The 26,074-nt window shown below is 51.7% G+C and overlaps 2 protein-coding genes across 3 annotated transcripts in view; both read left to right on the plus strand.

Moving 5' to 3' along the window:
• The window catches only part of DVL3 (dishevelled segment polarity protein 3), a gene marked incomplete at its 5' end in the record, with an annotated part of 15,257 nt that extends 724 nt beyond the window's left edge, over window positions 1-14,533 (plus strand). Inside the window, 15 exons of the mRNA XM_010855711.1 lie at window positions 4,337-4,406; window positions 4,886-5,007; window positions 5,125-5,234; window positions 5,430-5,565; window positions 5,742-5,835; window positions 6,053-6,122; window positions 6,737-6,876; window positions 7,042-7,118; window positions 7,227-7,294; window positions 7,451-7,600; window positions 8,194-8,325; window positions 8,510-8,677; window positions 11,281-11,496; window positions 11,583-11,993; window positions 12,820-14,533. Of these exons, the coding sequence (XP_010854013.1) occupies window positions 4,337-4,406; window positions 4,886-5,007; window positions 5,125-5,234; window positions 5,430-5,565; window positions 5,742-5,835; window positions 6,053-6,122; window positions 6,737-6,876; window positions 7,042-7,118; window positions 7,227-7,294; window positions 7,451-7,600; window positions 8,194-8,325; window positions 8,510-8,677; window positions 11,281-11,496; window positions 11,583-11,993; window positions 12,820-12,851 (1,996 nt within the window). The remainder of the gene's footprint in view (window positions 1-4,336; window positions 4,407-4,885; window positions 5,008-5,124; window positions 5,235-5,429; window positions 5,566-5,741; window positions 5,836-6,052; window positions 6,123-6,736; window positions 6,877-7,041; window positions 7,119-7,226; window positions 7,295-7,450; window positions 7,601-8,193; window positions 8,326-8,509; window positions 8,678-11,280; window positions 11,497-11,582; window positions 11,994-12,819) is intronic.
• Window positions 14,534-15,902: 1,369 nt separating this feature from the next.
• Window positions 15,903-24,946, plus strand: AP2M1 (adaptor-related protein complex 2, mu 1 subunit). 2 transcript variants are annotated; one of them, XM_010855687.1, is made up of 12 exons: window positions 15,903-16,096; window positions 17,997-18,113; window positions 19,925-20,190; window positions 20,908-20,990; window positions 21,405-21,410; window positions 21,602-21,737; window positions 21,828-21,969; window positions 22,474-22,593; window positions 22,698-22,833; window positions 22,937-23,034; window positions 23,572-23,683; window positions 24,337-24,946. In XM_010855687.1, the coding sequence occupies exons 2-12, from the start codon at window positions 18,040-18,042 to the stop codon at window positions 24,469-24,471; spliced, it is 1,308 nt and encodes a 435-aa protein (XP_010853989.1). In that variant the 5' UTR covers window positions 15,903-16,096; window positions 17,997-18,039; the 3' UTR covers window positions 24,472-24,946. The 2 variants fall into 2 exon arrangements, with proteins under 2 accessions (XP_010853989.1, XP_010853990.1); XM_010855688.1 differs by lacking the exon at window positions 21,405-21,410.
• The last annotated feature ends 1,128 nt before the right edge of the window (window positions 24,947-26,074 follow it).

The following is a 26,074-nucleotide window of genomic DNA, read 5'->3' on the forward strand; positions in this document are numbered from 1 at the left end:
TTGTAAGGTGGGAAGTACTATGCAGCTTCTAACTGTTCTTGATTCTGTTGCTATTCCTGCCTTGGGGTAGAGTACTCCTGGTGTAGTAATGATTATCTGGCTTCAGTCCAGAGACAGACACCCCTGATTGGAAGATGGTGAAGAAGGATCCATCTGCAAGGGGTGGGAGTGGTGGGGGGACTGGGGGAGATGCCTTGGTCTGTTAAGGGAAGAGTGGAGTTGGAAGAGACCAAGATACTGCCTCAGGGTATGGAATAGGGGAAAATCAGCTGGAGTCCAGTGGGGCCAGCCTGGGGCCAAGTGCCTTAAAGGACTAGGTTAGGCCTGTGTCTCTACCCCCCTATTCATCCCAGAATACACTAGGCCAAGCGCCCCCACCTCCTACACCCAGACCTCTGTGGACCACCTCCCACTGTCTTCAGACTGCTGTCAAGCCAGGCCTAACTGAAGTCATAGAGTGCCCTCATGACATCTACTCATTGTTGACTTAATATCTTTGAGTCCACTGTCAGTCCACTCACTCTTAGTTTGACCCAATCAATAATATGGAACCACAGGTCTGATTTTCTGTTTATATTTCTTTCTAAACTATGTTTAAAAATATTTAACTCTTGAGTTAAACATTCATTCAGATACTCCTGAAATCATCTTGCATTCATCAGTGGTACTTGAGCTTGAACCATCTTTTGCAAAATATTAGAGAAGGCCATTTTAGCAATGTTGAAAACAATGGTAAAAATGAAGTAGAGGAGATTGATCATGTTTATACCCAGAAGGATTAATGATGAGGAGACCTGATAGGGCTATCTTGTCACAGATAACTAATAGCTGATGAATGTGTATATCTATTGGAGCAGGCAATGGCACCCCACTCCAGTACTCTTGCCTGGAAAATCCCATGGACGGAGGAGCCTGGTAGGCTGCAGTCCATGGGGTCGCTGAGGGTCGGACATGGCTGAGCGACTTCACTTTTCACTTTCATGCATTGGAGAAGGAAATGGCAACCCACTGCAGTGTTCTTGCCTGGAGAATCCCAGGCACGGGGGAGCCTGGTGGCTGCCATCTATGGGGTCGCACAGAGTCGGACATGACTGAAGTGACTTAGCAGCAGCAGTATATATCTATATTTCATTTATTAAACTCCTTTTATGGTGCTTATAGTGTGCAGACACTGATCTAAATGACTTTCAAATCTTTACTCATTCAGATCCTCTTAACAGTCCTGTGGAACAGGTAGTAATATCGTCAGTTTATAGATGAGGAAACTAGAGCACAGAAAACTTAAGTAACTTCCTTATCCTAGGTCACACAGCTAATAAGTGGCAGAGCTTATTAGGAACCTGGCTCCAAAGTCTAAGGCATTAATCACACAACCGTAGGTATTATTATCACCATCACTTAACAAATATATCCTCTCTGAGGAAGACGCTGAGCCTCAGCAAACTGTGGAGATGACAGGGCTGCCACTTATCCTAGCCCCATGATAAGGGGTCAGGCAGGGCCCTGTGACCCCTGCTGACAGATGGGGAAGTGGGTCAGGGAAAGAAGGCTGCTATCTCCTCCACCTCTCCAGGGTCACTCACCAGGTTCTGGTGTATAAAGTCTGAGGACTCCCAACCTCCATCTGGTCTTCAGAAATATTTGTCAAGCTCAGGGTAGGCCCGGTCCTCTTAGAAATAAACATTAAACATTTTCAGCACTGAGGAGATGGTGGATGGGAGAACAAGGTACCACCACTAGAGGAGCTGTGAGCCGTGGGAGGAACAGCATGGGCCACAGTGTTGCTCATGTTGCTCCCGGCTCCACATCCCACACTGGCCCGTCTCTGGGCCTTCTACCTGGGGTACTTCTCTTCCCTGATCTTCTGCAGGTCCAAATTCTTTCCTCTGGGTTGTACTTTTGAAAGTTATATTCCTATTTATCCTTACACCTACCCTGGTCGTAGCCAGGACCCTATACTCAGTAATACTCAGCAGATGTCTGTCCAGTAAACACATCTGCTGTCTTTACAGCTCTGATCACTTCCACTTGCAGTATACTCACATGAACTGTGTGCATTGGTCAGGTCCTCCAAGAACAGGGCAGGTTCCAGGTCTGATGCTTCTTGAGCACCATGCAATGGCGAGTACAAAACTTAAAGCCCACTGGGCTCTTGGCAAAGGCTTTTTACTCCATTGAACAATGAGTGATAAGCAGATTTGTTTGGTCCCTGCCCTTAGAAACTTACACTTAGTTAGAAAGAGATTATGGATCCTGCAAAAAATTGACAAAGTTAATAACTAGTTTTTAGTGTATGTCTGGCCTATGTCAGGCATTTACAAATCTCACTTACCAGGATGAGAAAGGGCTTGGAAAAGTTAAGAAAATTCTCTAAGAGAGGAGGGCTAATAAGTGGCAGAATTGGAATTTGAACCCAGATTTGTCTGATTCCACTTGGTATGTGTGTGTGTGTGAGTGTATAAGTGCTGTGGAACCCTGAGCCATTCAGCTTCGTGGTGGGAGGGGGAGGCCTGTCTGAAGTCCCCCAAGGCTGCTGAAGATCAGCTGATCATTGTGAGTCAGCAGAGCCTTGGTGACCTGTCGGTGACCCCCAGAAAGAGAGGAAACATCTGTAGTGTGGAGCTGTGTGGTGGGGCCTCCAGGGGGAGGGGGTGGTGGGGACCCAACAGCAGTTTCCCACCACAGGGGTGCTGAGACCCTCTCCAGAGAAAGTCGCAGTCTTTGCCCCATGGCCCACATATCTCCTTTCAATTTGAGCCCCAATTCCCATGGGGGATACAATCTTGGGGTCCCCTGCGATCAGACTGGCTAGTGTGTCTGAGCTATGTCAGTGTCTCTGTTTTCTAGTCTGTTCTGTCTCCAGGCTTTCTGTGGTGCGCCTACGCAGGATGATTTGAGCTGCTTTCTTGGGGTTGCTGTGGGGTTGGAAACGTCGGAGGAGTCAGAGCTGAATGGGAGGGAGGAGGGCATGCTCAGCCTTTGAACTTGGCTGTGAGTCCAGGAATGTGAGCATCACTAGGAGCCAAGCACGTCCCTAGCTCTGGGCAGGAGCTGCTTTAAGAACACGGGGGGACTGGGCTTCCCAGCCTCCTTCCTGTCTTCCCTCTCTGCTTGGAGCTCCAGGCACATGTCTTCCTCTTGCCCTGGATCACAGCTTTCTAGTTCTGTGCTCCTGAGATGTCTGATGCAGTCTGGCAGGGGGTGGAGGGGAGGTAGGTGTCAAGCTTTTCTGTTCCCTTTCCTGGCCCCAAACTATAGTTATAATCTGACTTCTTGCCTCACTGATGCACCAGGCCAAACTGCACACCTGAGACTATATGCTGCCTGCCTCGCCTATACCCCGCATCACGTCTCCCACACCCCCACCCTCTACACAGACCCACATCACCTCCATCACTGTATGGAAAATAATGTGGAATACCCTGGGAAGAATATAGGCTTTGGAGTCAGACAAGCTTAGAGTGGAATTCCAGCCCTGACATCTAGCTCTGTAACCTTGAACAAGTTTCTAATTCTATTTCCTTATTCATAAAATCAAGATCATATTGTCTATACAGTGAGGCTGATGTGAAGATTATACATTCTAACTGTAGGGGGATAAGATGGTATAATAGATAAGAATAAAGGCTTTGGAATCAGGCTGACCAGGATTCAAATTCCAGCTCTTCATTAATTATGTGACTGTAGGTGAATTTCTGAACCTGCTGAGCCTTGGTTTCCCCATCTGTATCTATTTTACAGCATTGCTGAGAATATTAAATGAAGTGATACTAGTAAACTGCTTAGCTTAGTGCTTGACCCATAGTACATGCTCAGTAAATGAAAGCAGTAGTTACCAGTGTCATAGTGGCAGTGGGTGATGTTTGGTAAATGCCTTCTCCCCTTCTCTTTTCTAATTTCCTTCAATTCCTCATCCACACCTCCCAGAAGAATGTCAGGATTCCCAAATGAGAAGAGGACAGTAATAAGCATGTGTTTTTTCCTAATTTCGGTTCAGAGGGAAAGATAATATCTAGCACAGGAGAGCCATGTTGGGGGATGAGTACCGCTCTTGAGATTATAGGGGTGATTGCGCTCAATGGGGACAGAGATTTGTCAGGTGTAATTTGCAGTCACTCAATGGCCAGGAGAATGCCCCAGGAAGGCAGCTGGCCTGGGCATGGCTGGTGTCCTTCTGGTGGTGATAGAGATCTGTTCCTGGGTCACCCCCCTGCTCCCATTTGAACAGGCTTATGCTGGTGGTTTGATTCCCAGTTCAGGGTAGAGGAGCCCCTGAGAACTGGGGTTGTATTTCCCACCCCAGAAAGCTCACTCTGACACCCTTCTTTCCCTGCAGAGTGGTGAAGGAGGAGATCTCGGACGACAATGCCAAGCTGCCCTGCTTCAATGGCCGGGTGGTGTCCTGGGTAAGGAGCTCGCCTCAACCCTCTGTCCACCTGCATTCCTGCAGTGAGCTGGATGGAGGAAAGGCATTGCTGAGACCGTGGTTTGATGCTTCAGTATCTGAATCTTCCTTGAGTTTTCTAACTGAACTCTCTCACTGCAGATTCTATAGCCTTGGTGAAAAGTGAGAGTGGTGGGAAGGGGGGAAAGAGACAGAAGTACACACTGGAGACAAAAAGCGTCTCCTATGTCCTTTGTGGCACTTGTCACGTGCCGACCTCTACCTTGGACCTCTGACCCTTGTTCTCTGCCCCCATCCCATTTTGCTAGCCCATGCGTTTCAGCCTCCTCGTCGTCTCAGCTGACCTTGCACAGTCCCGTCTCTTCTCCCCCCATGTCCCCGCTTCATTCTTCCCAAGTCTTCATGCCCTGACAGAAGCCAGCTAGCCCCTTTTTCCTGGGGTCTCTGTGCCCCAGTACCCAAGCATCTTCTCCCCATCAGCTGGTGTCGGCTGAAGGCTCACACCCAGAACCAGCAGCCTTCTGTGCTGACAGCCCGGCAGAACTGCCACCGCCCATGGAGCGCACAGGAGGCATCGGCGACTCCCGGCCCCCATCCTTCCAGTGAGTGTGACCAGAGGGTGGGGAGAGCCCTGGGGGAGGGCTGCCTCAGCTCAGCTCGGCTGGAGGAGGGGGCCCCCAGCCTGCACCCTCCCCCACCGAGTCCTCTCTTCCCTACAGCCCTCACGCTGGTGGGGGCAGCCAGGAGAACCTGGACAACGACACAGAGACTGACTCCTTGGTGTCTGCCCAGCGAGAGCGGCCACGCCGGAGGGATGGCCCAGAGCACAGTGCGTCCTCCCTGAACCCACACCTTCCCCACCCCCAACATCTCTCCCTGCCCCTTCCACCCAGCTACCCAACTCTCTGCCTTCCTTCCTGAGCTCTGGATAGGCCTGGCCCCAGTACAGCCCCTGGCTCGTCCCTCTCCCCTCCTTCTCTCCTTCATCAAGCACTGTGAGCCCAGCTGCCTCCATCCCCTGCAGCAACCCGGCTGAATGGAACTGCCAAGGGGGAGCGGCGACGAGAGCCAGGGGGTTATGACAGCTCCTCCACCCTGATGAGCAGCGAGTTGGAGACCACCAGCTTCTTTGATTCAGATGAGGATGATTCCACCAGCAGGTGGGGCTTTGGTATTCTGGGTACTGTGGGATAGGTGACCCGTAGGAGCCCTGAACCCTGAGGATGCTGGGCCCCTGTGGGGAATGTGGGCTTTGTGGTGGGGACCCGGGCCCTGCGATGCCTCTTATGGGATAGGGCTGGGCCAGCCTGGTGGGGAACGACTGTGGGCCCCACAGGTTCAGCAGCTCCACAGAGCAGAGCAGCGCCTCACGCCTGATGAGAAGACACAAGCGGCGGCGGCGGAAGCAGAAGGTTTCCCGGATTGAGCGGGTATGGGGCCAATATGCTGGGGTGGGTGGAGCAGACTGAGCCCCGCCCCGCCCACAGCAAGACGAGAGTTTGTGCTTCCTTCGACCCCTCCCCTTGGGTCAGGGTATAGCATCCTAGAGGGGAGGTGGTACTGAGGGCTAGCCTTGAGGAAGAGCTCGGTGGGAGCAGTGAGTTCCTGCCACCCCTGCCTGCTGCTCAGGGCCTCTGTCTATTCCAGTCTTCGTCCTTCAGCAGCATCACGGACTCCACCATGTCACTCAACATCATCACCGTCACTCTCAACATGGGTGAGTCTCGTGAAATGACACTTTCCAGCACCTGCTATGTGCCAGACACTGGGAGTGCAGAGAGACACATGATATGTTCCCTTCCCTCAAGGAGCTCTCTTTCATAAGCATAAACTGCTACATACACTGATCCGTTCAGTATCTCACGATCAGAGCTATGACAGAGATAAGCACTATGGAAGCAGAGAATGGCATCCAGGAAGGCTTCCTAAAGTGATTCTGATGCTTCCCCGCTTCCCGCTGTCCATCCCTTGCATTCTTGGTCTCTGATTTCTGCCCTAGGTGTTCTTCTTTAGGAGGTAGCAGGATGTAGTGAAAAGAGCCCCAACTTTGGAATTTAAATCTGAGTTTGAATCCTAACTCTGCCACTTCATGGCTTAGAAAAGTTGCTCAAATTCTCTGCACCTCAGTTGTCTGCTCTGTAAAACAGGATTGAGTCCCTACCTCATAGCCAGCAAGGATTAAGTAAAAGTATGTTTGAGTATGCAGAATACAGTGCCTGATTCAAGTTCAATAAATGTTAGTTCTTGTCCTTTTCTACCCTTTTCTAATGAAGGGCTTAGAATTTGGGTAGGAACGTTGTTCCTGTCTCAAGTTTTTATTACTCCCTATAGAAAAGTATAACTTCTTGGGCATCTCCATCGTGGGCCAAAGCAACGAGCGTGGTGATGGAGGCATCTACATCGGCTCCATCATGAAGGGTGGGGCCGTGGCTGCTGATGGACGCATTGAGCCAGGAGACATGCTGTTACAGGTACCATTGCCCACCCTGGGTGGTGATATGGATGGAGACGGGGAAATGTCCGCACCCTCTGTATCCTGATTCTTGGTATGGGGAAGACCCCCAGCCCTCCAAATTTAGCTTCCCTACCATCTCCCCAACACAGCTGCATATTCCACTCCTGGTCCTTTTTCCCAGGTAAACGAGATCAACTTTGAGAACATGAGTAACGATGACGCAGTCCGAGTACTTCGGGAAATTGTGCACAAACCAGGGTATGGATGGCATTGGGGAGGAGAAGAAAGATATTTCTGGCTAACAGGGAAGGGGCTTGGTTTGGCCTCCACACATCCTGCCCTCACTAGGGACACCCTTGCTTTCAGGCCCATCACCTTGACTGTAGCCAAGTGCTGGGACCCAAGTCCACGTGGGTGCTTCACACTGCCCAGGAGTAAGTGGATGGGAGACTGGGCCCTAAAGCTGGTGCCTAGCATATGTGAACCCTGTCTCTCCTTCCTTCTGTGTTACCCTGAACCTCACCCCTGACCCCTATAGGGCCAGGCAGTGGGCAGGGTGGGTAGTCCCTGACTCCTCATCCTCCCCGCAGGTGAGCCCATCCGGCCCATTGACCCCGCGGCCTGGGTCTCCCACACTGCAGCCATGACCGGCACCTTCCCTGCCTACGGCATGAGCCCTTCCCTGAGCACCATCACCTCCACCAGCTCCTCCATCACCAGCTCCATCCCTGACACAGAGCGTGAGTGTCCAACCCTGACCCCTGGGCCCAGCACAGGACCAGCTGGAAGGGACTGCTGAAGGCCCACCTGGAGACTCTTGCTTGAGCATCCCAGGGAGCTGGAGAGGAGAGTCGGTCTGTTCCAGCCACCTCACTCTCCAGTTTCCCTCAGTGGACACTGACCCTCACCAAACAGTTTGTTTCTGAACCTGTACTGAGCACCCATAAGCCTCAGTTTCCTCTTGTAAAATGGGACTGATGATATGCACTTTACCAGGCTTCTGGGGTTTAATAAGAGGATACAAGTAAAACATCAAGCACAGTGTGTGGCATAAAGTAATCACTCAGTAAATGACTGCCTTTCTATTATCACAGCATACATTATACACTGGGCTAAGCACCTTCATTTACATTATTTAATTCTCTCTTCAAATATCCCTGTAAAATAGATATTAAAGTCCCTATTTTTACAGAAGCGGAAACTGAGCGTCCAAAATGTTGGTAGTTTGCCTGACATTGGTCCATGTTATTAGGCAGTAGTGCTGGAATGCAAACTCCTGTGTACTTGACTCCATAGCCCCTTTCTGCCTCACCATTCTACCTCCCACCCCCAGGCCTAGACGACTTCCACCTGTCCATCCACAGTGACATGGCTGCCATAGTAAAAGCCATGGCCTCCCCTGAATCCGGGCTAGAGGTCCGTGACCGAATGTGGCTCAAGATTACCATTCCCAACGCTTTCATCGGTGAGAGGGCCCCATGGTGGGATGAAGGATGGGGTGGAAAGTGGTGGGGCGGGGCAGGCCAGGACCCAAGAACTCCCTTGGGCCACCCCTTGGAGTTGGAATCAGCACCAGCCTCATGGCTCCTGTGAGGTCAGAAGAGCCCAGGTCTGGTGGGCCTCCAATCAAGTGGCAGCCTTGCCCTCAGGCTCGGATGTGGTGGACTGGCTGTACCACAACGTGGAAGGCTTCACTGACCGGCGAGAGGCCCGCAAGTATGCCAGCAACCTGCTGAAAGCTGGCTTCATCCGCCACACTGTCAACAAGATCACCTTCTCCGAGCAGTGCTACTACATCTTCGGCGACCTCTGTGGCAGTACGTGCCTCCCCAACCTCCTTGCCCTGTCTCCTGGTTGAAAGTGGGAGTTGCCTGGTTGGATGTGGCAGCAGACTCTAGGGAACCCAGATTAGGGGGCAGCAGAGCTGGGGGAGCCTCAAGACCTGACAGTTCTGTGCGGTAGAGGCAGAGCCCAGACCAGTTCTTAGGCAGAACCAGTTCTTCTTCACTGCCCTGCCCAGCCCCCTTGGGGCTGGCATTTTCTGAGTGCCTGCTCTGTGCCTGGCACCATGCTGGTTGTTTCTAAAGCATCATCTCACTCTCACTCAATCCTCACAACCTCCCTAAAGCCCTTGGGGAGATGATTCTGTTTTCAGATGAGGAAACTGAGACTTATATAAGTTAAGTAGTCCACTCCAGGTTTCACAGCTGGAAGCAGAGAAGCGAGACCTTGAGTCTAGGTCTTTCTGGCTCCAGAGCCTTTGTTCTTCCCACATCAAGGCTGTCCTAGGTGTACAGTGCTGCAGAAACATTGCCGCAACAAGGCCAGTCAGAGTTCCTAGCCTTGGTTCCTGCTCACGCTCACAGCAGATTCCACTAAGACAGAAACTGGAGCTGGCCTGAGGCCTCAAGTCCCCAGCTTCCTCAGACCCCTGAAGCTATGCCTCACACTGAAGCTGGAAAATCTGACAGGGCCAGCCTGTAGAGGACTCTGCAAGCTGTATCAAGGGATCTGGACTTGATCGTGAGACAGTACAAAGCCAGTGAGGGTTCTTAAGCAGGAGAAGTCTGCAGGGAAGCCCCATTCTCCAGAGCCAGTGGACAGCCTTTGGAGAAGGGAGTCCTCAAAACAGGACAGCAAGGCTCAGAATTGGGAGCTGAAGCCCAGCCTCAGAAGCCAGTTCTGCCTCTGCTTCAGCTTAGGTTCAAGGGACTAGAAAGGCTGTTCTTGTGGAGTACAGGTCCCTGCATGGGGGGGAGTGTCCCTGGCCCTCAGCAGCTCCAGCATGGCCCCATGGAAGAGGAGTAATAGATGCATAAGGCTTTGGAATTAGACAGTTCTGAGTTCAAATTTTAGTTCCACCCTTACTATGTGAACATGAGTAAGTGACACAGCCTCTCAGTGCCTCAATTTCTTGATCTGTAAGATGGAGTTAATAGTAAAACATATCTCAGCTTTGTTTTGAGAATGATATAAGCTTAATGTATATAATGTTTTTAGCGCCATGTTTGGCCCACAGTAATTGCTCTAAAAAAAAAAATAGCTTACCCATTTATCATATATTTAATTGATTCACTGAAGAACATTTTTTCACATGTCAATATCTGAAATTGGAGTGCATCTTATAATCAGTGACTCCTTAGACTCAATCAAATATTATCATCATTTAGGAGAAGGCAGCCCTGGTCCCAAACCTTCAGAGGTACATAAAGCTTCTCAGGATAGCTGTGGCTTTTGCTTAGAGATACTGTGAGATACTGTCATCCCAGGGGCATTCTGGTCTTCTACCCATGGGCCAAGTCACCAGAAGCTGAGCTCAGGGAGATGCTGGCAGAACAGGCCTTTTCCTTTGTACTGGCTGAGGTCTCCTCAGCTGGGAATATGGCAAGCTCAAAGGGAAGAGCTGGGGACTTGGGTAGCCCAGGAGCACACGGTCACTGCCCATGGGACGACAGCCTCGTGGCTGAAGTAGTCACCAAGTCAGCTGCCTGCTTCCTCCCACCACCACCACTCATGCTAGCTACTGGCCTTGACCGGTGGATGGTTTGGCTGGTAGACTTCATCAGCTGCCTCAGCTCCCTCTCCTGATTCCTCCTCCCATATAAGTTTGGGTCAGGTCCCTTAAGGGCTGGGATCAAAGGGCTCAGTCTGGATCCAACAACTGGCCCCTAGGGCAACTGCAGCTCTCTCACAGCTCTGGAACCTGGTACAGATGGGGTGTGATCTTAGTCCTAAGTGAAAGAGGAGGGCAAAATTTCACCTAAATTTCCCGAAACTACTCCTTTCTTACTAATGCCCTCATCTGGAAAGGTAAAGTTAGCAACTCTGAGCTTCTGCAATTCAGGTTGACCTCTTCTGGCTGGTCATTTAACCTCTCTGGACTTCACTGTACTCATCTGGGAAAAAAAAAATGTGACTAAACATACCTTCCTCATAGGGTTGTGGTAACATCTGCATGATATAGAGTGCTTCGTATTGTGCCTGATAAAAGGCAGGTGTGCAACACCTGGTGGCTATCTGGTATTTCAGCTCCCATATTCCCCTCCCTACCTTTTACCCTCTAAGCGAACTGAGGAGAAAATTGCCAAATAAGAATTTTGCCCCTTCTTCCAGCCCACTGAGGAAGCAGGAGAAACTGGGCATCTGACCATCTGAAGTGGTGACTCGGGACCTTCCAAGGGATGGTTTTCTCTGGGCCTGTCTCTGCAGGGTCTCCCTTCCTACCACCTTTGGAGGGTGGCAGAGGGGGTCTGAAGGAGTGAGCGATCTCTGGCCTATCCCTCCTCCCATTCTGGCAGCCACTGCTGTCGCTGTCTTCCCAAGCACATCCACCCAACCTAGGCTGGGGATCTCTCTGCTGACTAAGGGTGCGGAGGCATGGGACAGAACCGGCTCATGTGTCCTTGGCTTCCCTCCACAGACATGGCCAACCTCTCCCTCCATGATCACGACGGCTCCAGCGGCGCCTCCGACCAGGACACGCTGGCCCCTCTGCCGCACCCAGGGGCCGCTCCTTGGCCCATGGCTTTCCCTTACCAGTACCCGCCGCCCCCACACCCCTACAATCCGCACCCAGGCTTCCCAGAGCTGGGGTACAGCTATGGCGGGGGCAGCGCCAGTAGTCAGCACAGTGAAGGTAATGAGGAGAGGGCCACGGGCGAGCCCCAGGCTTCCTCCGCAAGCTCTGAGTGTCTCCCACCCCGTCCCTGCCGTCCCCTGCAGGCAGCCGGAGCAGTGGGTCCAATCGTAGCGGCAGCGACCGGCGGAAGGAGAAGGACCCTAAGGCCGGGGACTCGAAGTCGGGCGGCAGTGGCAGCGAATCGGACCACACGACCCGCAGCAGTCTGCGGGGGCCGCGGGAGCGGGCGCCCAGCGAGCGCTCGGGTCCTGCCGCCAGCGAGCATAGCCACCGCAGCCACCACTCGCTGGCCAGCAGCCTGCGCAGCCATCACACGCACCCAAGCTACGGCCCCCCTGGGGTGCCCCCTCTCTACGGGCCCCCCATGTTGATGATGCCCCCACCGCCCGCGGCCATGGGGCCCCCGGGAGCCCCTCCGGGCCGCGACCTGGCCTCTGTGCCCCCCGAACTGACCGCCAGCAGACAGTCCTTCCGCATGGCCATGGGAAACCCCAGTGAGTTCTTCGTGGATGTGATGTGAGCAGGGCCCCTCCCCCACTACCATCCTACCCCGCCCCAGGCTGGCTGCGTTCCTCTCTCCGTCCGTCTTTTTTATTTTGTCTGGTACCTGAAAGGGAAATAAATGGAACTAAATCCAGGCGCGCTAACTGCTCGCTGGGTGCAGCGAGGGTGGGGTGCACCCACTGATCAGCAATGCAGCCCTTAACCTGCCACCGGCCCCAGCTTGTCCCTCTGCCCGCTAACTGCTGCGCAGGACTTCCAGGATCTTTCATGTCCCCTGGGACCCAAATGGCTAGTGCTGCTCCTTACCCTCCCCCAACCCCCCCCACACATATTTCAAGAATTGACCCCAGAGGTGCCCTTGAAGACCTGCACACCCCTCTTCCCAGTTCCTTTTCACCATTTAGCAGCATCATCCCTCTATTAATCTTGCATGCATGCCAGTTTCTTGATTTTTTCCCTTAATACTAACACCAAAAAAGACTTGCTTCATCTGCCTCTCCTCCTAACTGTCCCCACGTACTGCCTCAGCCCTGCACCCTAGAGCTGCAGTTCCCTCCAGTAACCATCCATACTAACCCTACCTGTGCTTAACCTTAGCAGAAGCCCAGAGGGCCCCCTCAGTTGCTTGAGCTGCTAGCAGATCCCAGGGAGCATCTCTGCTCTGCACCCAAACCTACACCCACCCCATGCCTGCTCCGTGTGCTGGTTCCTTCAGACCCCTAACCCTACTAATCAGCAGGCTCATCTCACCTCTGGGCTGAAACATTTCTTTTCTTTTCTTTTTTCCTCTCCCAATTTTTCCTGGGCCTGGAGCAGCCAAGAATTTCGGGCTGTTTGACTTTCTGTGAGTCCCCAGCGAGAGGAGGCCCAGCCTCTGAGGAGACCAGGAACCTTGCTTCAGCAGCCCCTCAGGGCTTCCCAAGGATATTCAGCCCCCATACCCACACTTCAACAAACACGTCAAGTCACTAGACTTCTGAGAATCACCCCAGCCTCTCACCCACCTACGAGAGCCTCTGTTCCCCTTTCCCCAGAGAGTTCTCTGCTCTCTCATTCCCTCTCTCCCTTTTTCTCCCTCTGTGTCTGCCTGTGTCTGTCTGTCTCTCTCTCACACACACACGTGCCTATGCAAGTTCACTTAAGCCTCAGGGCTGGTCCCTGACCAGAGGGCTGGACCCTCTCTCCCAGTCCTCTCCCAAGTTGTGGGGCTGGTCCCCTGACTTTTTTCTCTTCATAGCCCTCACACCTCCCGCATATGTCCCCATCATCTTCCTATCTGAATAAAGCCCATAAGCTGAACTCAGCACAAGATACCCCAGGCAACTAACAGATTGTTCTCATTCTGCCCCCCACACCCTTCTGTGTTTTCACAGTCATCATGATAACTCGGAGCAAGGTTGGGCAGGAGGACTTCTGGGACTTAAGATAGAGTGCCAAGTTTTGTGGGGTGGTTTTTTATTTATTTATTTTTTTCTTAACCTTATTCTCCATTTAAACAAATCACAACTTTCTCTATGAGCCTCTTCTATAAATTCTGGCTCACCTAGGCTTCCATATTTTTAGACCTGGGGTGTCAAGAGTAAGATGAAGTCCTAAGCTCCCAAGTTTTGGTGTAAACCAGGGTAGGGGTATTTTGGCATTCATTCATTTAACAAATATTCCCGGGGGTGGGGGGGGGGCGGTTGGTGCATAAGGGCCGTGTTAGAAGTGTAACTCAGTCTTGTCTTCCTTCTGGGAGCTCTAGGTTTGCTCCCAGCTCAGACCATGGTTGCCTCTAGCCACTACTATGGGGCTGCCTCCTGTACTTCTCTTCCTCCTCTGGTTCTGCCATCTCTGACTCTCTTGAGGATTCTTCCCCTATTGCTCATGCCTTCAGGGTCCCTGTATTCCATCATTGGTCCACTTCTCTTTCCTCTCTATTTACTCCCAAAATAGAATCATCCATCCTGATGTCAACTGCCATTGATATGCTGGTGATTCCCAAATATATATCTCAAGCCCTAACTGCCCTTTATCTTTAGATCTGTATTTTTATCACCTGCTGGATATCTCCTTGGACATGTCCAGATGGACTCAACTCTTTCTGTCCCTACTGCCAAGTATGTTCCTCCTGAATTCCAATCCTGGTTACATTCATCACTCTTCATAGGCTCACCAGCTAGAAACATTTTTTGGGCTTAAATTCCTTCCCATATTTTACTAGTCAGTATATCATATCCATTCCACTCCAAGTTTTCTTGTTTTTGGCCCTTCTTCTCCCCTCTGCCTCTACTCTAGTTCACAGGAGCTTGGGATTTGGAGTCAGGTTATTCTGGGTTTGAATCCCAACTCTACTACTTTTTGATTGTGTGATAAGAGAGTTATTTAATCTCTCTGAGCCTCAGTTTCCTCATATATAAAATGATAATAATACCTACCTCACAGGGTTGTTGTGAGGATTTAAATTAGATATTGTACGAAAAGTGCCTAGCACAGTGCCTGGCACACAGTAGAATAGGTGCTCAATAAATGGTAGCTATTATTATTACTACTACTATTATTATTATCATTATTACTTACTCTAAATTGGTAGAGGGGTAGGGTATGTGCTGAGACTTCCCTGGTGTCTCAGACAGTAAAGCGTCTGCCTACAATGCAGGAGACCCGGGTTGAATCCCTGGGTTGGGAAGATCTCCTGGAGAAGGAAATGGCAACCCACTCCAGTATTCTTGCCTGGATAATCCCATGGACGGAAGAGCCTGTTAGGCTATAGTCTATGAGGTCGCAAAGAGTCGGACACGACTGACTTCACTTTCTTTAGGGTATGTATTGAGGACAAAGCTCCTAGAAAGGTAGGAGTAAGCCTTGAGTGCCGGTTCAAGAATTAGACGTACCTGTATTCAGTCACTTAATGGCCTAAGACTGTGACCCTGATCTGTAGGAGGTCAGATTTTCATCCTGCCATATTCTGGTTTCTAGCAGGAGAATGCTAGGAATAGTAGGATTTGCAACTAGTCTTGCCCTTTCTTGCCCTTGCTTCCTCTCATGATGGGCTCGGCCCTGCCTAAGGAAGGCAGAATGGTATCTCTCCCTACAGAAAGAGAAGAGCCAACAGATGTTCTTCAGGTCCTGCAAGAGCCAGGCAGGCCTTTCATGTGCTAGGATTGGCTCTGCCTCCTGTTAGCTTGGATGTGAAGGTTATTCATCAAAGAAGGGATTTCAAATACCATGTCCAGTTAAACTCAACTTGCCAACAGTTTTCTAAGCCACATATATGCCTGTCAGTAGAAGACACACAGGTCCTGACCTTGAGGACCTCATAGTCCCATAGGTATATAGTTGAGGTAGAACACAAACATATTTTGAAAAATTTTAGCTTTTCTTCTAAATATTTGATGCCTTACTCCCTGCCCCCTACCTTAAGTCTTGATTCCTGGGAAAAGGCTCATGTCTAGAACAAATATACGATGCAAAAAAGCTTGGGAAAATCAGAGGTGATGTTATAAAGCAGTTAACTCAGCACAAACACTTATACTGCCAGTCCTGTGTGTGTGTGTGTGTGTGTGTGTGTGTGTGTGTGTGTGTGAGTAAAATGACAATCAGTCCTCGGACTCTGGAGACTGAAAGGCCTACAGCAATCCAAGGCTTAACAGATGGGCTTCAACAAATGGCAGTAATCCTCTGAGGCTCTCACAAACTCTGAAAGACGAACAAGAGGGATTGCAGAGACTACAATTCCCAGAACGCTCAATGAGGAAAAGGAAGTGAGCATAGCAGCGTATTGTGGATTGTGTATTTCGGGTGGGGCCGAATAAAGCCCCTCCTACTCCTCGCCCAAGGCACGCCTAGTCCCTCCTTCGAGTCTCGAAGGCTGTCGGTAGTTGTAGTTCTGCCAAACCTAGGGGAGCTTAAAATTTTTAAGAGATAAGGCCGAGAGACCTGTCGGGATTTGTAGTCTACGCCGTCGGCGGACGCGCACGCGCAGTTGAGGCCGGGGCGGGGCCGCAACACTGCAGTGAAAGCCGAGGCAGCGGGCAGGCGAGCAGGGGGCGGGCGGACATCTTGGGATCCGGAGAGTGGCCCGGCCGGCCGAGCAGAGGGCCGCGGACACCAGGTGAGCTCGGGATCTGGCCGTACGGGGTGAGGGAGGACGCCTCCCTGGCTGCCCAGCTTTGCCGTTCACTGCACTGCGCTACGCGGAAAGCAGCCCACACCCGGGAGTGGCCTCAGGCTTCAGATCAGAAAGGGAGCTGACGGCGGGGCGGGGGCGCCCTGGGCGCGGTTGCAGGACAGGCGTGGAGCGGTGCCCTCCACCTGACCCGCCCGGAGCTTCGCTTGAGAGGGAGGCCCTCCTGGAATCCTCCCAGACAGAGACGCCGCGCGGCGGCCCCCTCCCTGAGATCGTGACAACCTCCTAGCCCTCGGCGCCTCCTCCTCCCGGGGCAAGGACAATTCCCCCATCCCCTAGGACGGTGACACCTCTTTGTGCCGCCTCCTTGGACTGTGACAAGCTCCCCACTCTGCGGCACCCTCTCCTTGCAGTTGAGTGACAGCCCCCGCATGCCGTGGAACCGTCTTTACCCGTGATGTCCTCCTCCCCGGGGCGAAAAGCCCACCACCCGCGCATGCTTATACACCTGCGTACCACAGCAAGCTACGTCTCCTCAGCTTTCCCTTATTCACCACTATTAGTCTCACCCTGCTGTTTTTTCCTCTTCAAAGCCGTGACCTTTGCCATACTGGAAACTCTTTTCTCCAGGTGCCCCCACCAGCTCTGTTGCTGCTGTGGGCTCACCTGAGTACACTGCCTGGCTGTTGCTGCCAGTCTATCCCTTAACTAAATATTCCTTTCCTGACCTGGGCCCCATCTCTGCTTTGATGCCCTGCGCTCCCTACCACCTGATCCCTGTGAACTTGCTTCTTTGCCCAGGGCTCTACCTCCATTTTGCGCTTTCTCTCCTGGTCTCTGGGACTGAGGAATGGGAAGTGTCCAACCACTTTGAGAGACTTCTCATTCTCTCAGCCTGGGACACCTTGACTGCTATAGTAATACGCTTTATTTTCCAGTTTAGAAACTGAAAGTCTCCTAAACTGCCCCTCTTGTGAAATTAACACCAAGGCTAATCCAGGAAATCTAGAATTAAATTAACCCTTTTTCTCCTTGCAAACAATCTAAATCAGTTGGACCCAAGTAATTTAGATAGTTCCGGGATTCTGCCCCTTGTTTTTAGGCATACAGGTCAGAAATGAATTATGTTGCAGGTCTGGAATCAGAATTTTCACTGGAAGGATCTTTAAAAGAGAGGTGGTCAGAAATAACTAATAAGCTGCTTGGGTCACTGAAGTGTAGTCTGTCAGGGCTGGGGCCTTTCTACTCTGCTGTTTTACTTGTTTATTTGACTGCCTGGGAGAGGTTGGAGCAGCACTCCTGGGTTGATGTCAGGGCCTTAGGGCTCTCTTCTCTGCTCCCCAATCCCTGCACACCCTTTCCTAGAATGTTTAGACTTTTGTGAATTAGAGAGCCAGAGGTTCAGGCCCTGCTGCCTTCTCTGAAGGGTAGTGGAGCCTGAGAGACTAGCGCTCCTAAAGTTCTGCCTGGGGGCCCCAGGCCTGAACCAGCTGGAGTAATTCCTACCGCCATTCCTGCACCCGCAGGCAGGCCTTTGCAGTGACTCACCAGCTAGAGCCTGTTTGAGAGTCAGCACAGGAAGGGGCCTTGCTGAGCTCAGCGCTGTGAAAGGGGGAGGGGGCTACTCTGGGCTCAGTCCCAGGAAAGGGAGGGTCAGAATGGCCTTAGAATCCTGGGCCTAAGTCCCTCTCCTTTTCTCCCTTCCAGTATGGGATAAACAGGAACTGGGGCCTGGTGAAAGGGAGGGGCTTGGCTAAGAGGACTGTAGGGTCACTTGCTGGAGGGTTGAGTCAGGAAAAAGGCCCAGCCAGTGACTTGGACAGCCCCTTAGGGGACAGGGCTCGGATTCTGCCGCCTTCCCTTACACTGCCCCCATCTATCCTAGGTCTCTTCTCAGAGCGATGGGCTGCGAAGACTGAGCTGCCGCCATGATTGGAGGCTTATTCATCTATAATCACAAGGGGGAGGTGCTCATCTCCCGGGTCTACCGAGATGACATCGGGTGAGTGCCCTGGCTGAGCCAGCTGTGCCCCCACTCCCATCCCTCCTCTCCAGCATGCAGGGCCAGGTCTCTTTCTCCCAGAGGCTTGATCTGGACTATTCCCCGCCCCTTGCTGCATCCTGGATGCTCAGCTATTACAGCCTGGTTCCCACTAGGTCTGGTGGTATTGGCCAAGCAGCCAGTTGCTGGCCACTCAGTGGGACCTGTGAAATGGCAGGACCCCCACAGTCCTAGGAACTCCTACCCTTGCTGCCTCCTGTTCCCTGTAGTGACAGACCTAGTTGCTGGAGATGACTGCTTTTGCTTGAAGGGTTGATCCCTCCTTTGAGAAGGGAGATCTGTCTCTAGCGGGTGGAATTAGTGGTCAGGCTGGCAGTACTAATCTAAGTCTTGCTCTCAAAAGCCCTTCTTGTGGTGAGAGCCTTCACTGGACTTGAAAGCCTCTTCAGGCTGCTGAATCCTCTCCCACTCCCTTTCTCAGGAGTCAGGCTGCTGACTCAGCTGTTTTCAGTTCCTCTGGGCCACTCCAGGAAGAGAGGTGCTGGGCAAGCCTGAGGCATTCTCTGGGTCACCAGGGGATGAACAGGGAGGCTGTGCTGCTTTCCTGGTCTATCAGAGTAGACCAGGAACAGCTCCTTGTCTGTGTCGTCAGACCTCTACGAGGAGACATAGCCTCACTTATTCTGCCCCACCTGCATGCCACTGACCTTCCCTGACAGAGGGGACTTGTCCTAGCCTCAGGAGCTCTGATGAGATTAGGTTCCTCTGGTTCATGCTGCCCTGTTTTTCTTCCTAGAATTGCTTAGACTAGACAGTCAGAGATGGGCCTGCTACAGTGGCTCCCAGCTTCGTGGCTAATGGGAATAGCCTGGACTTTGTGCCTGTTTGTTGGGTGGTGGTGGGGCATGAGCTAGAGACATGGCAATGCCTGGCATGCCTGTACCCATCCACACCCCTCCTCTGGCCCTGGAGGGCCTGGCTGAGCCTACCAGGGCACACACTGTCTTGCATGCCTTGCTGTGCTCTGCACCCCTTGCCTGTTGCCCATCTGCTTCCGCCGCATGGTGTGTGCTGCCCACCCCAGTGTGTTGTGTCTCTAACCCTCTCTCTCGTTACTGTCACTCTCCTCTTCTCGGTGGCGTCATTTCTCTCATCCCATCTCATTGGCTGCTGTAGCAATAGGTAAGCGGCCTGTCAAGCTGCTGCCCAGGCACAGGTGGGTGGGGGGCCCTGCCCCCCCATCACTGTTCTCTTCATTCTTTTTTTCATCCCTGAACTTGCCCTGGAATTAGATCCTGGACAAGCATGGGTGACCCAGCTCTGTGACCCCTTGGCTTTTCCCTTAGTATATTAGAGCCTTCTCTGAAGGCATGCTGGCTTTGCTACCTTCTGGAGGACTCAGCCTTCCCCGCTGGTGGAATGACTGGAGAAGAAGCAGTGTCTCTCTCTTTTCTGGGCCTGGAGCTTACTGAGAAGCTATAGAGGTGGAAGCAGGGAAACTGCAGCCAGGCATGGAAGTCAGGAACATATTTTCTCTAAATCCGATAGATCTCACTTTATTATCTGCCCTACTGTCATTGCCACTTGACTTCCTGTCTCTCATGGCCAGATGTCAGCCTGGCTCTGGCCCTTCTCTTGAGCCCCTGCTGGGAGGAGTCTTAGAAACTGGCCCGACAGTTAAGGCATTGGCTTTCGAGTATGTGTCAGGCTTCAGCAGAGAGGAGGGTGGCTATTTGTTAGCAGCTGTGGTTGATCCCCACGGAGTGAGGTTTGCCTGTACTGAGCAGCCTCTGTGCCCTCTTTTCTCTCAGGAGGAATGCAGTGGACGCTTTTCGGGTCAATGTTATCCACGCCCGGCAGCAGGTGCGCAGCCCCGTCACCAACATCGCTCGCACCAGTTTCTTCCATGTTAAACGGTCCAACATCTGGCTGGCAGCTGTCACCAAGCAGAATGTCAATGCTGCCATGGTCTTCGAATTCCTCTATAAGATGTGTGACGTAATGGCTGCCTACTTTGGCAAGATCAGCGAAGAGAACATCAAGAACAATTTTGTGCTCATATATGAACTGCTGGACGGTGAGGCTGGTGGGGCAGTGGGTCCAGGGTGGGAAAAAGCCTGGTGGGGCCTGGCCTGGAGGTGGGAGTAGGTCTGAGGCTCGCTCCAGTGCCCTCTAAACTTTGTTTCCTATATGGTCTTTTGAGCCAGGAGGAGGACAGTCCAAATCCAGACCTAAAGACTGATCTGAAGTGAATACAGAAATAGGCTAGCGAGTAGAGGTGGGGGAAGACCGAAAGGTCTTTTGGTGGCTGGTCCTACTGCTGTTCAGTTAAGCACACTTCATTCTCTTAACCTTGTGGTTTGGGCCTTACTACACTGACTATCCTACCAGCTTTCCATATCAAGAGCTGCCTCAGAGCCTGGGTTAGGATGTGATATTGCAGGTTCCTCTGGATGCATTGTTTCCTCTGTAGGGTATGATTTAAGTGAACGGAGTCCTTCCACCTTCCCACATCAACACTCTGTATTTTAAGGGCTTAGGGCTTCTGGACTTCTTACCCACTGGCCATGTGACTCTTCTGATTTTTTTCTATTTGAAAAAAATGTAATGTTTTAACTGTTTTCTTATAAAGCATATATTCTAGAGTAAATGCTACAAAGCTAGAAAAACCTTGCTGTAGATGATGCTACAATGTCTTTTAGAGCTATGCTGGCCAGATGTATCCAGGCTGGGGGGATGAGAAGTAGGAGCCTTCAGCTTTTTCTAGGAGCTGATGAATCCCTTCCTTTTGCAGAAATCCTAGATTTTGGCTACCCACAGAACTCGGAGACAGGTGCACTGAAAACCTTCATCACCCAGCAGGGGATCAAAAGCCAGGTACTCATACTGTCCAGGCTATAGTCAAGGTGGAGCCCAGCCGCCCTTCACCCCGGCTGGCCCGCAAGCCTTTTCTGAGCTGACACATGAGCCCATCCCTGATAGGAAGTGCTGGCCTGAGCCTTCTGCCCTGACTGCAGGCCTGTTCTGCTCTGTGTGGCCTTCTCCCACCCCTGGAGCTTGCCAACTCAGCGTTTCTGTTACTGGGAATACAGCGCAAGCAGTTTCCTTCTGTGTTGTGGGGAGTGGGGTGTGGGCTGCTCTGGAGGCTTTGATGTTCCTCAGGAGGAGAGAGCCTGGGCCCCCTTCTAGGATCCAGGCCTTATAGCCTTCTCCTTCTTTTCTGCCTGCCTCTTCACATCTGCACTCATCTGCTGCTTCCTGTGGGCACCGTGTTGGCTCTGTGTTCTCCAGCATCAGGTAAGCTGTTCCCTCAGCTTCCACCCTTGCAGCTTTGCTCAGTTTTCTCCAGGCCCTGCCCCATGGGGGAAGATGGGTCACACGGTGTGGACTAGAAGGCTGAGGGGATGAGGGTGGAGTGGGGATGGAGATAAGAGAATTGAAGGGGGTGAGGAGTGAGGCCTTGTTGTTTGTCTCTGTGCCCCATGTAGACAAAAGAAGAGCAGTCTCAGATCACCAGCCAGGTGACAGGGCAGATTGGCTGGCGGCGGGAGGGCATCAAGTATCGTCGGAATGAGCTCTTCCTGGATGTGCTGGAGAGTGTGAACCTCCTCATGTCCCCGCAAGGTGAGGGCCCTCGCGTGATGAAGCTGGAGGGGAGCCAGGGCAGGATATTGGTCCTGACTCAGCTGCTTCTGGTTATCTGTCCATCACCAGGGCAGGTCCTGAGCGCCCATGTGTCAGGCCGGGTAGTGATGAAGAGCTATCTGAGTGGCATGCCTGAGTGCAAGTTTGGAATGAATGACAAGATCGTCATTGAGAAGCAAGGCAAAGGCACAGCTGATGAAACAAGCAAGAGGTGCCCGAAGCAGGGTAGCTGGTGGGAGAGGGTGGACCTTGGACGGCTGAGCAGAGCCTGGTGAATCACAGGTTCCTTCTAGATTGCATGTCTGCAGTAATGCAAACTCTCACTTCCCAAGGGTGTGCTTGGCTGGTTGCTCTTAGTATCTGTGTTGAAGAGATGAGGGGGTTGTCCTCACCCTACTCAGAGTAAGCCCCTTGTTTTGGTCCCAAGGACCAAGATTCTTCTGTACATACTGATGGCCTCTGCCCAGTGTGCCTGAAACTTTTGTGTTCCACACAGCAAAACTCTCAAAAGATAATGAGTTTGCAAAGCTTCCACTCATCCGTAACTCTAGGGAAGGGACCCCCAAGTGAGAAACCTGCATTCTGGCAGCTTTCCATAGGTTACAGTGCAAGCCTTGTCCAGGCTGTTGCAGCCTTTGTGGGTGGGGTAGTCTCCCAGCCCGACTCACTGCTGCCATCCTTGTATACCAACAAGACCTTCTATCCCTGCTTGCAGCGGGAAGCAATCAATTGCCATTGATGACTGCACCTTCCACCAGTGTGTGCGACTCAGCAAGTTTGATTCTGAACGCAGCATCAGCTTTATCCCACCAGATGGAGAATTTGAACTCATGAGGTGCCAATGGGGTGTGAGGAGCAGGGGTTGCTATTGGCAGAGAGCGGGGAGAGGGGGGAGGACAGGCTCTGCTGTGCCAACCTAAAGCTGTCACACCCCTGAAGGTATCGCACCACCAAGGACATCATCCTTCCTTTTCGCGTGATCCCACTAGTTCGGGAAGTGGGACGCACCAAGCTGGAGGTCAAGGTGGTCATTAAGTCCAACTTCAAACCCTCACTACTGGCTCAGAAGATTGAGGTGAGGATAAGGGGCTTAGGGAGGAGGAAGCACTTGTCTCTAAGAATAAAGGCAGGTGATGTCAGGATTCAACAGAGCTCCCTGACATGTGTGTCACTTCCAGGTGCGGATCCCAACCCCACTGAACACTAGTGGGGTGCAGGTAATCTGCATGAAGGGGAAGGCCAAGTATAAGGCCAGTGAGAACGCCATCGTGTGGAAGTGAGTCTTTCCTTCATGAGGGCACAATAGGGCTCAAGAAACCTTCGTGTACCCTCTTGTTAAGTGTCACCTTTTGTGCGCGCAAAAGGTGTGTGTGTGTGTGTGTGTGTGTGTGTGTGTGTGTATTGGGCGAGTGGGGGTGACTGCTTCTCCTGGAGCCCCGGTTGTGTTCTCATCCATTGTACCTCTGTGCAGTTGTGCACATGCCTGCACTGGGGTACCTGCATGCATGCTTTGTCACGATTCTTTAATGTTTCCCCATTTGCCCTTGTACCTCTGTGAAGTAGAGAGCAAGGGATAGCTTGGCCATGTGTCTAAGCAGAAACTGCATGCAGCCCGCAGTGCTAAAGGAATAACAGACCCAAGGTTTCATAGCAAGAGGGTATCAGAGTCCTCAGCACCTTGCCTTGCCCTGGCACCTCCCCTGAGCTTCTGGGTTCTTTTCCCCCCACAACCTCCTTAAAGGGGCATCAACCCCCCTTGAAGCTTTTCTTAGCTACTAGGGGCCCGTGCTGCCTGTTGACCCTGTGTTTCCAGGATCAAGCGCATGGCAGGCATGAAGGAATCGCAAATCAGCGCTGAGATTGAGCTGCTGCCCACCAACGACAAGAAGAAATGGGCTCGACCCCCCATTTCAATGAACTTTGAGGTACGGCAGAGAAGGGGCCCAGAGCAATGTGTGCTAGGAAAGACCTTAGAAATCCTTCCAGTCTACCTCTGCACCTACCACCTTGCTGATGATGAAACTGAGACCCCTGAGAGGTGATTTCAGTTCACAGACCCATTCCTTCCCCTGCAGGCTTCCTCCTAGAAATTGATATTCACACTGACAAAAATCTTTGACTTCCTTTGGCTGGTCATAAAACAATTCTTAGGAAAAACTGAGATTGCTTGCATGCTCAGTAAGACACAAGACAGGAAAATGGGCTGACTTTGCTTTATGCACATTAAACATGTAATTTTTTCCACCTTACTGTTTAAGTCCATAAAACTGAGCAGGATAAGTATATTTTAAGGTAGGTCTTTGGTTGCTGTCACCTCCTGATTAAAGGAACTGATTCAGGTCATCACAGGCAGGGCCTGACTTCAAACCCAAATCATAGATTGCTAGTTATGCTTTTTTCTTTAGTAGCCTCTTAGAGGACCTCTCACCATCCCAGCTTCCCAGAGCTTCTTTCAGGGTCCCAGTCATTCAAACCCTTCTAGTAGAGAGAGGAGGTAGGGCAGGGCTGTGGAACTTCCCCAAGGAGACTGGCTATGAAAGGAAGGCCACATCCCTAACTGGAGCTATCCCTTGCCCAGGTGCCATTCGCACCTTCTGGTCTCAAGGTGCGCTACTTGAAGGTGTTTGAACCGAAGCTGAACTACAGCGACCACGATGTCATCAAATGGGTGCGCTACATTGGCCGCAGCGGCATTTATGAGCCCCGCTGCTAGCTGCCTGGTGGCCGCTAGCCCACCTCCCCACCCACCCTCTTCCACAGGTCTGGGTGCCCTTGGCCACCACACATCAGTGTCTCCTCCCTCCTGCTTTGCTGCCTGCCCTTTGCACTAGCCCCCGAGTCTAGGTCTGGACCAACCACATTGCAAGTGGGACTGGTGGAGCAGTCCCTGGGCTCCCTGAATGGGGTGGTTTCAGAGGCTCCTGCTCCACCATCCATCTGCCTGCCCTAGCCCACTGCCAGGCTCTTGAGTTCTGTGACCAAAGCCAAGTGGGCTCCTTCTCCTCCCCTCTCCTATGGCCACATCTCTGGAGTGGGAGGGTTGGCTGCCCCTCACCTCGGAGCTCCCCCAAAGGCCAGTAACGGATCCCCAGCCCTCAATTCCTACTCTGCTTTGGGATAGTGTGAGCTTCATTTTGTACACGTGTGACTTCGTCCAGTTATAAACCTAATAAACTCTGTAGAACGGAGCTGCTGGCTAAGTGTTGAAGTGGGAGCTACAGTGGAGAGGGTTTGGTGGGACTGCCCCTCCCCTGTCTTAACTCAGCCTTGAGTGGAATTCTCTTCTAAACTCTTTTGTCATATCTTAATTGTTATGTCCCTCAGGGCCAACCAAGCCCTTACCCTAACAGGTATTTCCCCCAGAACGCCCTCTGATAGCCTCAAGGGCAAGCAGCCCCACCTGGCCCCAGTTCCCTGAAGGTAGAGATTCTTGCCTAAAACCATTCTCAGTTTTAGGCAGGTATTTTTCTAATTAGAGATTAAGGAAGGTGTACATTTGGTCTTCCCAGCCATCCTTAGAAACTGACTGACTTCTTAATTTTATCCTCTTCCCAGTTATTCAAGCTTCCCAGACCTTGGTGGGTATGTTGTAAAAAGGAAAAATTTCACTCTTCCCGGGCCTCTTACGGGCTGCCCCCGCCCCCGATGGCTGAGGGGTTAAGAATTCACCTGCAATGCAGGAGACCAGGCTTCGATCCTGTGTCAGCAAGATTCCCTGATGGAGGAAATGGCAACCCACTCCAGTATTCTTGCTTGGAAAATCCCATGGACAGAGGAGCCTGGCAGGCTACATACAATCCATGGGGTCACTGAACAGGCAGGCAGGCCTCTTAGATAATTCCTCCCTCCATGCCTTCCCCTTGCCAAAGAATTGTGTGAACAGGACCCTGAGGGGAATGCTCCATATTCTGCTAATGTGTTAGAGCAAAGATCTGCCATCCCCAGTTTTCCCTTGCTTGGTCTCTGCCTTTTTAAACCTAAGAAATCTATTAAGAAAATTTCAAACAAGTAGAAAATATATAATGAACTCCCATCATAGTGGTTCAACTTGTGATTAGCTCTTTAATGTCACATCCAATCTGTGTTCATGCTTAAGTGTCCTACAAAAAAACTGTCACAACTTACATCTGGATCCAAACAAGGTTCCTTGATTGGTGGATGCTTCTTAAATCTTAAAAGCCACAGGTTCTCCCTCAGCTTTTGCAGTGTTGTTGAAGAAACCAGATAGTTCTGTAGTTGCCGTTAGAATTCCACTTTCCCTGTGTTTCAAATAAAATGGAAATCTTGTAATATTCCTCAATGACAAAACGATGAAT

This window comes from Bison bison, unplaced genomic scaffold (genome assembly GCF_000754665.1).
Source record: "Bison bison bison isolate TAMUID 2011002044 unplaced genomic scaffold, Bison_UMD1.0 scf7180017864367, whole genome shotgun sequence".
NCBI lineage: Eukaryota > Metazoa > Chordata > Mammalia > Artiodactyla > Bovidae > Bison > Bison bison.

Coding starts and splice junctions, on each gene's coding strand:
- AP2M1 (XM_010855687.1), top strand. CDS start 18,040: ATGATTGGAGGCTTATTCATCTATAATCACAAGGGGGAGGTGCTCATC. Junction 21,738..21,827: donor CCTCCTCATGTCCCCGCAAG/GTGAGGGCCCTC, acceptor GTCCATCACCAG/GGCAGGTCCTGAGCGCCCAT. Junction 23,035..23,571: donor GAGAACGCCATCGTGTGGAA/GTGAGTCTTTCC, acceptor CTGTGTTTCCAG/GATCAAGCGCATGGCAGGCA.